We start from the raw sequence: 12,905 nt of genomic DNA on the forward strand, positions 1-12,905 counted from the left end.
GAGTGGTGATTCTGTGGAACTCTTTGCTGCAGGCAGCCGTGGAGGCCAAATCTTTATGTATATTTAAGACAGAGGTTGATAGATTCTTGACTGGTCAGGGCATGAAGGGATATGAGGAGAAGGCAAGAGATTAGAACTGGGAAGAAAATTGGATCAGCCATGATGAGATGGCAGAGCAGACTCGATGGGCCAAATGGCCTAATTCCACTCCTATGTCTTATGTTGCATATATCATTAATATCTATGCCACCAGGTTCAGGAACTGTTCTTATCCTTCAAACATTAGACTCCGTGACCAGCATGGATATCATTACTTGTCTGAACACTGAACTGATTCTACAAACTACGGACTCACTTTTAAGGACTCTGCAACTCATGTTCTCAGTGTTATTTATTTATTATTATTTTGTGTGGTTTTTTTGGCAGATGTACACTTTACCTTCTTTTACACAGCGGTTGTTTGTCCACTTGTTTGTACATAGAACAAAGAACATAGAAATCTACAGCATATTACAGGCCCTTTGGCTCACAATGTTGTGCCAACCAATTCTAGGAAACTGTCCTAGCGCAATTTGCATGTGGTTTTTCGTTTATTCTGTTTTGTTTCTTTTTATATACTGTGAATGCCTACAAGAAAATGAATCCTAGGGTAGTATATAGCGACATGCAAGCACCTTGATTATACATTTAACTTGAATATTAAAACTTTGCTAACCCTTCAATGTGGTTAAATTTTATGTGCCTCCCCTGTACAGAACCAATGAATTAAATCACAATTGCTATAATAAATGTTGCGATTTTCTTGGGTTGGTTGACACATTCACCTGATTCTGGCAGGAGGTTGATAAGTGTATTCAAATTGGGGTGATGTCACTGTGCTGAAATTCCAAAGCAATTTTAACTTCCCAAACAGGTGGGCCTCGCATTCAATAAAATGTAGAGCATAACTAAGAAAGGCAAAATATCTATCTTTCTATATATTTATTTATTAGCGATTTAGGATGTTTACAGGCCCTTCAGGCTCAACGAGCCTGCTCTGCTCAATTACACCCGTGTCCTTGGAATGAGCGAGGAAACCAGAACACGCGGAGGAAACTCACATGGTCATGGGTAGAATGCATACACTCCTTACAGACAGCAGTGGGAATTGAAGCCAGGTTGCTAGCGCTGTGAAGACTAACTCTAACTACTACGCTAGTGTACCACACCATATATCAAGAATAAATCAAGAGCTTTTTTTTAATGAAGCCTGCAGTATATAGGATTTTTGATCTTCATAAATCCAGAGAGTGGGCAGATAAGCAGCTAGTAGGATTTTACCGAGGTATTACAATTAAAAAGAACTTCTAAAATATGGGCGGATAAACCACTTAATTCTCAACTACAAGTTAAAATTCTCCGTGTGATGCATGTAATCTTGTAAATCTGCAGGACAATTTTAGCTCTGAAATTGTCTCACTGTCATCTAATACCAAAGGGTTAGCTTTTAGGAATTATTTTTTGTATAATTGAAAGGATTATAGAGCTCCAGTATGGAGTTATCCAACCGCAAAACTGGAAAATTGATGCCTTTCTTATTCAAAGTTGGCATGAAGACAGCACATTTAAGAATTAAATTTTCTTATTTTCTCTCATGAAGGCATTGACTCTTGATTGAATATGGATCTACGGCTGCCAGCTGCTCCGTGCTTCTCATCCATCTGGGCTTGACAGCAAACGTTGCCAAGCTATCTGAATGCAAAACACTTAGGCAAGTCCAAATTCATAACTTTACTTGAAACCGGTACAGATTACTGTCTACTCTGGTTAATGATCATGAGTAGACCATTGTCAACGTTGTTCCCCCTAGTTAGTTTAATTAATATCTTCGGCACCAGTTGTAACATCATTACAACTGTAAAGTCAGTAACAATCGAAACTCAAATTCCTGAGCTGTGAAAATTAGTCATCTTGTGGAATGAAATTTACAGGCTTTGCTATATTGTCTACCAGATGACCAACAGGAGAAGAAGTATTAGCATTTATACATTATCTTTTGCTACACCATTGTACATTATCTTTTTATATAACATCCCAATCTGCTTTATAATTCTTCAGACTGAATATTGGGGGAAAGGAAGATTTGAAAATGTTAGCCTCCATGTTTGTAAAAATATCTTTGTATTGATAAGACTGCTGGAAATACCCACTGCTGCCTGTGAGGAGTTTATATGTTCTCTCCGTGACCATGTAGGCTTCCTCCGGGTGCTCTGGTTTCCTCCCACAGTCCAAAGATATACCAGTTGGTCATTGTAAATTGTCCTGTGATTAGACTAGGGTTAAATTGGGGGTTGCCAGGCAACGCAGCTCGAAGGGCTGGAAGGGCCTATTTTGCACCGCATATGAATGAATGAATGAATGAATGAATGAATAAATAAATAAATAGAAGAATAAGTGAATAAATACATCTAGCCGGTTTAAGTAAGTAAAAGTTTAACATTCAAAGTAACTTCAAAGTAAATTTATTTTCAAAATGTGCATACACCATATACTACTCCGAGATTCATTTTCTTGCAGGCATTCATTGGAGAAGAAATACAACACAATCAATGAAAAGCTACTTAATGAAAAGGTCTTACAAAGAATGAATGTGCAAAAGAAGACAAACTGTGCAAATACAGAAAAAACAATAACAATATTAAATAAGTTGAAAATTAATAACACTGGGAATATGAACTTGAAGGTGAGACCACAGGTTGTGGAATCAGTTCAGTGTTGAGGTGAGTGAAGTTATCTGGTCTGGTTCAGGAACCTGAGGTTTGAGAGGTAATAACTCCTGAACCTCATGGTGTGGGACCTAAGACTCCTGTACTTCCCACTTGATCATAAGAGTGAGAAGAGTGGGATGATGGCTGTTCCTCAAAGTGGATGCTGCTCAATGGTGTAGATGTGATGGTGCAGAGACCTTTATTCAAGAAGAAAAGAAACAGCATTTGGCCTTCAAGAAAAAGAAGGAATTCCATTAAATTATATTGTTTGAAATTAAAAGTTGCAATGCAGTGAACAAAACAGTATGCATAAATTGCAGTGAAATTATTGATATGATGATTTGCTTTAGGTTATGATTTTGGAATAAATATTTGCCAGGGTATTGGGGATGAGTCACTATTCTTCAAATTAATGCTGATGAATTATGTATGCCCATTTAATAGAACTGATAAGAATTTCTTTGGTATCTCATTTTGACATGGTTAAAAATTCCTGACATCTTGCTTAAACTTTACTCCACTGTCACCCAACGATGCAAAAGGTAATTATGAGGCTTCAGTTAAGATCAAGCTGATCCGAACTGAGATCCTTTCATTGTATATGGTCGAATAGTACATGGATCAAATGAACTTTTCCATTTTTAGCACTTATGTTGATAAACAAATTGTTCTGCACTATAGATAAAAATGAAATTCAGCTTCTCAGTTCTTAGTAAAATACTTCTCCTCAATGAAACTTAAACTATATTTATCTACCCAGATCTTTGGTTTTGTCATTTTGGTGATGCTTCATTTGTTCTTTTTATGTTCTTCCATGACATTCCTGACTTAAAAACAACATGCACTCAGTGATCACTTTACTATATACTTCCTGTACCGAATCAAGTGGCCACAGAGTGTCTGTTCATGTTCTTGTGCTGCTGTAGCCCATCCACGTCAAGATTCAACATGTATTGGATTCAGAGATGCTCTTCTGCGCACCACTGTTATAACACATGGTTATTTCGGGTCACGGTGATGCTAGCAATCCTTGATAATATTTTGAAAACAAATGTACTTTGAACTTTGAGTTTCTATCACCTTCCTGTTAGCTTGAACCAGTCTGGCCATTCTCTTCTGATCTCCCTCATTAACAAGGTATTTTTGCACACAGAACTATCACTCACTGGTTGTTTTGTTGTTTTTCGCACCATTCTCTGTAAGCCCTAGGGACTGTTGTACATGAAAATGCCAGGATATGAGCAGTTTCTTGAGGTACTCAAACCACTCCATCTGGCACCAACAACAATTCCACAATCAAAGTCACATTTCTTCCCCATTCAAATGGTTGATCTGAACAACAACTGAACTTCTTGGCAATATCTGCTTTTAAGCACTGACTTGCTGCAAATGATTAGCTGATTAGATAATTGCATTAACAAGCAGGTGTACAGGTGTACCTAATAAAGAGGACACGGGGTGTATTCTTTATCATGGATTTCCTTCCTTTTCTGTTGAGAAAAGAATGTTTCTTTTGTTATTGGTTAAAACATATCTAAATCTGCCAAGATGTATTTCTGGCAGTCTATCAATAAAAAAATCTTTTTACAAAAATGGAGGCCAACATTTTCAAATCATTCTTTTCCATTATGAAACTATTTCAATGCTTCAGGCTGAAAAATTGCCAGCAATAAGAATGAAGCACTTAAAACTGCAGCAGAAAAAGGGATTTCCAAACAATATTACAATACGGATTAGACTGTACATACATTTCAAACATATCACCACAAATTCAAAAAAGATTTTAAAGCAGAAAGTCAAAAATGACCACACTAACCTTTATATTCAATGTGAAATCCAGAAAAGCTAACAGAACCATCACTCCGAAATGCTAAGTGCATGCTATTTGAACTACTTTCGATCCGTTCAGGTAGCTTATTATCAAGGAAGCTTCCAATCAGAGGGCTGTTGCTGTCTGGACCATCATACAGGTAAAGGAAGTCATAGTTGGGCTCCATGGTAAAACTGCAAAGTAGAAAGCACATGTGCTCAAGAATCAACATTTCCTTGCGTTGCATTTTTACTCTTAAAGCAGAATTTTTCCACTAGATTACATCACCCACTTCACCCATTTTCAGAAGTGCACCAATTTGTTTACATATCAGAATCAGAATCAGGTTTAATATCACCAGCATGTGTTGTGAAATTTGTTAACTTTGCAGCAGCGGTACAATGCGATACATGATAATAGAGAGGGAGAAAACCTGTGAATTACAGTACATACATAGGTATTAAATACTTAAAGTAAATAAGTAGTGTTAAACAGAATAAAAAATGTAGTGAGGTAGTATTCAAGGGTTCAATGTCCATTCAGAAATTGGATGGCAGAGGGGAACAAGATGTTCCTGAATCACTGAGCGTGTGCCTTCAGGTTTCTGCACCTCCTTCCTGATGGTAGCGATGAGAAGAGACCACATCCTGAGTAATGGTGGGCGCCATAATTTTGAGACACGAGTCCTTTGAGATGTCCTGGATACTACTTAGGCTAGTGCCCATGATGGAGCTGACTAATTTTACAACTCCCTGCGGTTTACTTCGATCCTGTGCAGTAGCCTCCCAACCATACCAGATGGTGATGCAGCCAGTGCATTTTCCACCAGAGTAAGCAGATGAACCATATGCTTACTGTATCTTCACATTTGTAACAGTATCAAGTTCAGCTTCTGCTTTAGCACAACTGCTGCCAGAAATCTAGATTCATTGATTATGACTATTCCAAAATGTTTTTTTGCACAGTTTGTTGTCTTTTGTACATTGGTTGTTGACCATCCTGTTGGGTTGTGGTTGTTTATTGATTCTATTCTGCTCCTTGTATATACTGTGGACGCCTGCAAGAAAATAAAGCTGATGCTGCCTGGATTGGAGAGTGTGCCTTACGAGAATAAGTTGAGTAAACTTGGCTTTTTCTCCTTGGAGGGTGAGAGGTGACCTGACAGAGGTGTATAAGATGATGAGAGGCATTGATTGTGTGGATAGCCAGAGGCTTTTTCCCAGGGCTGAAATGGCTCACACGAGGGGGTATAGTTTTAAGGTGCTGGGAAGTAGGTACAGGGGGGATGTCAGAGGTAAGTTTTTCACACAGAGTGTGGTAGGTGTCTGGAATGCACTGCCGGCAATGGTGGTGGAGGTAGATACAATAGGGTCTTGTAAGAGACTCTTAGATAGGTACATGGAGCTTAGAAAAGTAGAGGGCTGTGCAGTAGAGAAATTCTAGGCAGCTTCTAGAGTAGGTGACATGGTCAGCACAACACTGTGGGCTGAAGGACCTGTAATGTGCTGTAGATTTTAATGTTCTGTGTTCTATGTTCTCCAGTGTATACTGTATATAGTGCCATATATATACTCAGATCATAAATTTACTTTGAACTTGGTCTTGCAGGCACTGAGTGCAAATCTCTTATACGACTCCAGCCCTGTAGCCCTGGTGCTTTACACATCCCCCACTCTCTACACACAGCAATTGACAATTGCCCCTCAATTATCAATAGTGTAGATTCTTCAGTACCCTCTCTGAAATCAATCTTTTCATTCTTCACCCTCCAGATCCTCCACAAAATCCTTCTTTATTCCATTCTGTTCTATAAAATCATAGTCATCACTCATTTTGTGGCATGGAGAATTTGGTTCAAAAGTCTAACTTTCCCGCTGGTTGAGAAGGGAATATTTTGGGTTATCTCACTTCTTAGCTTATGGTCAACTGTTTCATGGTTTACAGGACTTAAAGGTGCTTTTTTAAATGTAATCATGGTTTCTTACCCCACTCTCTTTCAGGTGGTGAGCTCAAGCTGCTCAAAAGACCTTAAGACACAGGATCAGAATTGGGCCATTCAGCTTATCGAATCTGCTCCCCCATTAAGTCACATCTGCCTTGTTATCCACCTCAGCACCATTCTTCTGCCTTCTCCATGTAACCTTTGATGCCCTTACTAATCAAGATCCACTTTTAATATACCCAATGACTTGGCTTCCATAGCTCTCTGTGGCAATGAATTAACTTGAATTTATGTTGCTTCATGACACAAAACTGTTAATCTTGTTCATCATGACTCCACCTTTCTTAACTTATTCAGCTCAATTAAATCTCCCGTAACTTTCTGTACTCTGAATCTAACAATCATAGTTAGTTATTGACCGTTATGCCATTAATATTTAGGGTGCAATGAAGGTCCTGGGCCATATAACTGCCACACACAGATACAGAAGGATTCTTCATTGCTATTTCCGTAGCATTTTTTCTTGACCAGTTAGGGTTGCTAGCCTTGAAGTGAATCCCTGAAGCTGGAGGACCAATAGGCCGCTCTTTGTTTACTCTACCCTTTGATCTCTTTGGCATGGGTGACTCTACCAAGAGGCAAAGCACAAAGCCCTGACTCCAGCCAACATAGCTCTCCAGGTCATTGAGACGTGGAAGCCTCCAAACCCTGCAACAAGGTTGTGGTCTTCTTGGAAGTAACAGTCATAGGCCTGGTCAAATTCTTCTTGTAAAATAACCTTAGCAACATCTTCATAATGGAGACATAAGATGTGGTAGATACTGGAATCTGGAGAGGACAGAAGATGCTGGACATAAGCAAAAGTCTTGACCTGAAATATCAAATGTCCATTTCCTGCCATAGATTTTTCTGACCCACTGAGTTCCTTGAGCATCTTATGTGTAACATCTTCATAAACTTTTTATATTGCTTTCTTAGCCTCATACAGATGTCATATCCTTCCTCTATGGTGTCAGCAGAAATCCAATGTGCATGTCTTATATATGCTATATCTATCTTATATGTGTTCTATATGCTTTGTGCTGTGTGTGACTGCTGGTACTGTGATTTGCACCTTGGCCCTGGAACAACACTGTTTTACTTGGCTGTATTCATGGTAATCATATTATGGTTAATGATAATTAAACTCAGACTATTGAGCTATTGTCTTTGTTTTAATTTTATATCTTAGGTTTTTTTTTCTCTGTGGTAAAAGTGCAACAGAAAGGTTGCAAAAATGTCACAATTTTTAAACATTAGCTTTCCAGCTCAGTGCAGTTTGCAGATTGTGGAAGAAAAGAGTAGCATTTAATGGCATTCCTTTTAGCCATACAACATTAATAAAATGTATTTTCATGTGAACAATGCATACAGCTGAAAAATAACAGCTTGTGTTTTAATTTTGAGAACCAATGTTAATTAATCTTATTTGAAATATTTATCAACAGATAGGAGCTTCAAAAGGCAATAATTTGTGAGTAGACGGATACTAATATTCCTAAAATATGTTCAACAGCAACAAAACCACCACATTTTTCCCTGATGAAAATTATCTCGCAAATAATTTAAAATTAAAAGTCATCAAAGTAGAGGCTCAAAGCTTTAGGAACAGCTTCTTCCCCTTCATCGTTAGATTTCTGAATACAACCAAGCTCTCTTTTAACACAAAGCCATTCTCGACCTCTCCCAATCAGCTCGGCAATTAGACCGATGCAGCATCACACCCGGGTTAGTTTAACGGGCATCGAAGCTGCTCTGCATCGATTCCTCCTCTCCGAATCATTCACTCCAACTCCACCTGAGTCGACTTTGCAAGACACCAGCATGGCTGATCCCTCAAATTCGCTTGCCTCTTCATTCTTTGTGGTGATAGTTTACCACAATTTACTTCAGAAACGGTGTTATTCATAATGTTTTTAGCCCAAGTGACAAGGTTCCATGAGAAAGACGTGAACAAAACAGGTTCCGAATGTCAAGAGTTTGCAGACTTACGCAAGCAGTTTCTCTCTGAGAAATATTTCAGCACATCTCGTGGCCCTTGAAGCTTTGCTTCTGTATGAGCTGCCTGAAGGCCAAGCTACAGAAGTGCCATTCACGGATGTCCATCCATGGCCTCCTCTACTGTCGCAATGAAGCTTGGAGTTAGAACATCTTATATTCTGTCTGGGTGGCCTCTAACCTGATGGTACGAACGTCGATTTCTCAAACTTCTGGTAATGCCCCTCCCCCCAAACCACCATCTCCTTTCCCTGTCTCACCTTATCTCCTTGCCTGCCCATCAACTCCTTCTCCCTTTTTCTTCCTTCCATGGCCTTCTGTCCTCTCCTATCAGACTCCCCCTTCTCCAGCCCTGTATCTCTTTCACCAATCAAATTCTCAGCTCCTTACAGCACCCCTTCCACCCCGTTTCACCTAACATTTTGCGTTTCTCCCTCCCCTCCTCCCAGCTCTTAGCTCTGCTCCTCATCTTTTTTTCTCCAGTCCTGCGGAAGGGTTTTGGCCCGAAATGTTGACTGTGTACTCTTTTTCCATAGATGCTGCCTGGCCTGCTGAGTTCCTCCAGCATTTTGTGTGTGTTCCATTCAGGTTTTGTGTTGCTCTGCCCTGGGGGCAACTGCAGGAGCACAAAGGAGGCACGCAGAGTCAGAGAGCAAAGTTATGATACTTCAGAGGACTTGTGACAAAACATAAAGTACTCATGGAGTAACACACACAAAATGAGTGGTCAGAAATTAAGGGTATCGGGCTCATGCCATAAATTTCTGGCCCTGTTTACAAATGTTGTGAGTGGCTGCAAGACACTACAGGGAAGACAGACAAATTATAGCTCACCTTACTATAAACATTTCAGTTGAAAGAAGTTAGTGAACTGCAATAACCCGTAGAGAGCCTGTCTATTCTAAAGCTGAACACGCAGAGAAAATTATAACATTAAAAGAAGTGCCTATGGAGAACACTGAGTTGCAGCAGCCTGAGTTACAGTGAATGGTAAATAATACTAATACCACCAACTAAGAATTAGATGTGGGACAGTGTTAGCCACTGGAAAGATTCATTAAAATGGCAAAACTTTGTTTAATTCATTTAGAAGCTTGAAAGCAATGGTGCAGTGAGAGGAAAGAATGGGGTATACGATGCATGATTTCTTTCCAGAAAATAAATGAAAATGTGCAAAATAAAAAAGATCAAGCTATTGTATTCTAACAATATCTCTCTAAAATCCATTGCCGGCAATGGAATAAAAAGTCGGAAAGATCGAAGTTTGGTGGCAGCAAGGCACCAAAGAAATGAGATAATTTTTTACAGTGCAAAAATAATGTGTAAATAACTTAGTACTTGGCTGGAATATTGCAAGGTTACAGAAGCCAGAAGATGTAGGACCAGAATTAGGCTATTCTTTCCATAGAGTCTGCTCCAGTATTCTAACATGGCTGATTTATTATCCATTTCGACCCCATTCTCCTGTCTTCTCCCTGTGACCATACTAATCAAGAACCTACGAACTTCTGCTTTAACTTGGCCTCCACAGTTGTCTATGGCAATGAATTCCACAGGTTTACCACCCTCTGACGAAAGGAGTTCCTGCTCATCTCTGTTCAAAAGGGATCTATTCTGAGGCTGTGCTCTCCGGTCCGAGAATAGGACCACTATAGGAAACACCTTTTCCACATTCACTCTAACTAGGACTTCCAGCTCTGTGCACTGTAGAACCAGGCAGTAATTGTCAAATCCTGAGAATCAAATTTAAAGTCTGCTGCTCGGTAAAAGAGCTGCCTTCTTGTGGTTGTCAAGTTGAGGGACTTATCTGGCCGAATGAGATTTTCTTTACATAATGAACTCAGCACCAGCACACAACAACAGGAATAACACTGTTGGCTGCAGACGAAGGATGTTTCTGTCTCAGAATTTTAACTTAAACGTGTACGTTTCCTTTATTCCACAAGATTGCCAATTTAACAGCAATTTTGTCACACAACATGTAGTTTTAACCCGTGGCATCAATCCCACCAAGAACTAAATCGAAAGTATTCTCTCATTCACGTAAAATGCCACAGCAATCTGAAATAGAAGCCCTCCCTGCTAGCGAACAAGTAAGATCTCAGGTTGGGGGGGGTGGTTGGTGACAGGTCCAATGAATCTCTAGGTTCTCTTTCCCACCACAAAATCAAATTGGTTCTGGTGAGGACAATTGCCATGAAGAAATTCTAAAATGGAGTAACACATCTGAACAAAACACATGCTTCCCAAACACAAAAAAATCAGTTCAGTACCTGAACAAAATATTTAAAAACACTTCCAGAAGATCAACTATTTTAAATAATTGAGCATGGCAAATCTAATCAAGGAACGATATGAAATCAAAACAGTGGTGTAGAAAGAAGATTAATAATACAGACTTGGACTTACAATGCTTAAACTGAGTTGAACACCCACCTCAGCACCTGGGAAACTTGAGTTCAGTTTACGAAATAACCTTGAATGAAATTCAAGAGTGGACTCATTAATGGTGACAATGAAACTGCTAGTCTCACAGCACACTGGAGGAATTCAGCAGGTCGGACAGCATCCGTGGAAACAATCAGTCAGTTTTTCCACTGATGCTGCCTGACCTGCTGAGTTCCTCCAGCGTGTTGTGAGTGTTTCTCTGTCCCCAGCATCTGCAGAGTATTTTGTGTTTACGAAACTGCTAGACTGTTGTGAAAATGTATCTGAAGGATGAGCCAGGGAATGAAAGGGTTAGTGAAAGGGTTAATGCATGAGGAGCATTTGTTGGCTCTGATGAAGTTTGCACCTGATGAAGTTTAGAAGCGGGGGGGAGTCTCATTGAAACCTATTGAATATGAGAAGACCTGGATAGAGTGGATGTGGGGAGAATGTTTCCTATAGTGGGGGAAATCTCGGATTAGAGGACACAGCCTCAGAATACAAGGACTGCCCTTTAGAACAGAGATGAAGGGGAATTTCCTTAGCTAGAGTGTGGTGAATCTGTGGAATTCATTGCCACTATCGGCTGTGGAGGCAGATTCAGAAGGTATATTTAAAACGGAGGTTGACTGGTTATTGATTAGTAAGGGCATCAAAGGTTATGGGAAGAAGGCAGGAGAATGGGGTTGAGAAGGAAAATACATCAGTCAAAATGGAATGGTTGAGCAGACTCAATTGGCCAAATAGCCTAATTTTGCCCCTGTCTTATGGTCTTAAAAGGCTTAACTGTAAACTAATAAATCAAAAGTTAGAAGAAAATATATTTCTTTCTTTGTTCTTAGAATTGTCACAGAAGATCAACAATTTTATTTTTTAAAAATGAAAAGGGCTCAGAGTGGTAAAAAAATCATGTTTTTTTTTCTGCTAAATCAAATTCTAAGATAATTTGCAAGAGGACTGATCAGATTCGCTGAGGCCAATGTGGAACAGCAACAAAAATCAATCAGTCACAAGTGGACGTTCATTTTGCAGATGTTCACTTCAATTTACTTACTCAAGTCCAGTGAAATAAAAAAAAAATAGAACAGATCAAGTCCAGGTATGGAAGCTGAGTTGAAAACTGAAATTACTCTTAAAGGATGGGAAGGCATCCACAGTGTCAGTAATGAATAGAAATATACAAAGAAAACACTTGAAATGGGTGAAAGCCATTTTTTTCTGAGATTTCATTCACATTGAGTATCTGGGAAAAGTTCAGGCCAGCACTTCTCACATTTTTCCATCATTAGTCTACTTGCACTCAACATCACAGAGAGCTTGACCTGTGATCCCAATTTTTAAAACTCTCTATGTATAAATGTGTCTCTGTCTGGTTGGCAAGATATGAGGGTTAAGCTACATAGGTTGCTTCTGGGACCTCAACTTCGAACAACTTATTTCAATTAAAGGTAACTTAATAGAGGTATTAATGATGTTAGGAGACATAGATAGAGTGAGCAGGCAAAGATGTTTTTTCCTGGGGTGGAAATGACTAATACAAGCGAGCATAATTTTAAGATGTTTGGAGGAAAGTATAGGGGGCTGTCATAGGTAGGTTTCTTTGACACAGATCGTGGAAGGGTCATGGAATGAGCTATTCGGGTGGTGGTAGAATCAGATACATTAGAGTCAAGGAGTCATAGAAAAGTACAGCGCAGAAACAGGCCCTTTGGCCCATCAAGTCCATGCCGAAGCCATTTAAACTGTCTACTCCCAGCATCCTGCACCGGTACCATAGCCCTCCCTACCCCTACCATCCATGTAGCTCTCCAAAACTTTGCATAAACATTGAAATTGAGCTCACATTCACCACTTGTGCTGGAAGCTCTCACGACCTTCTGAGTGAAGAAATTTCCCTTCAGTTTCCTCTTTTCACCTTTCACCCTTAGCCCATTACCTCTGA

The 12,905-nt window shown here is 39.5% G+C and overlaps 1 protein-coding gene across 1 annotated transcript in view; it reads right to left on the bottom strand.

Moving 5' to 3' along the window:
• The window catches only part of csmd3b (CUB and Sushi multiple domains 3b), a 2,345,756-nt gene that overhangs the window by 359,141 nt on the left and 1,973,710 nt on the right, over window positions 1–12,905 (bottom strand). Inside the window, exon 29 of the mRNA XM_063066157.1 lies at window positions 4,564–4,751. Within this exon, the coding sequence (XP_062922227.1) occupies window positions 4,564–4,751 (188 nt within the window). The remainder of the gene's footprint in view (window positions 1–4,563; window positions 4,752–12,905) is intronic.

This window comes from Mobula hypostoma, chromosome 1 (genome assembly GCF_963921235.1).
Source record: "Mobula hypostoma chromosome 1, sMobHyp1.1, whole genome shotgun sequence".
Lineage (NCBI taxonomy): Eukaryota > Metazoa > Chordata > Chondrichthyes > Myliobatiformes > Myliobatidae > Mobula > Mobula hypostoma.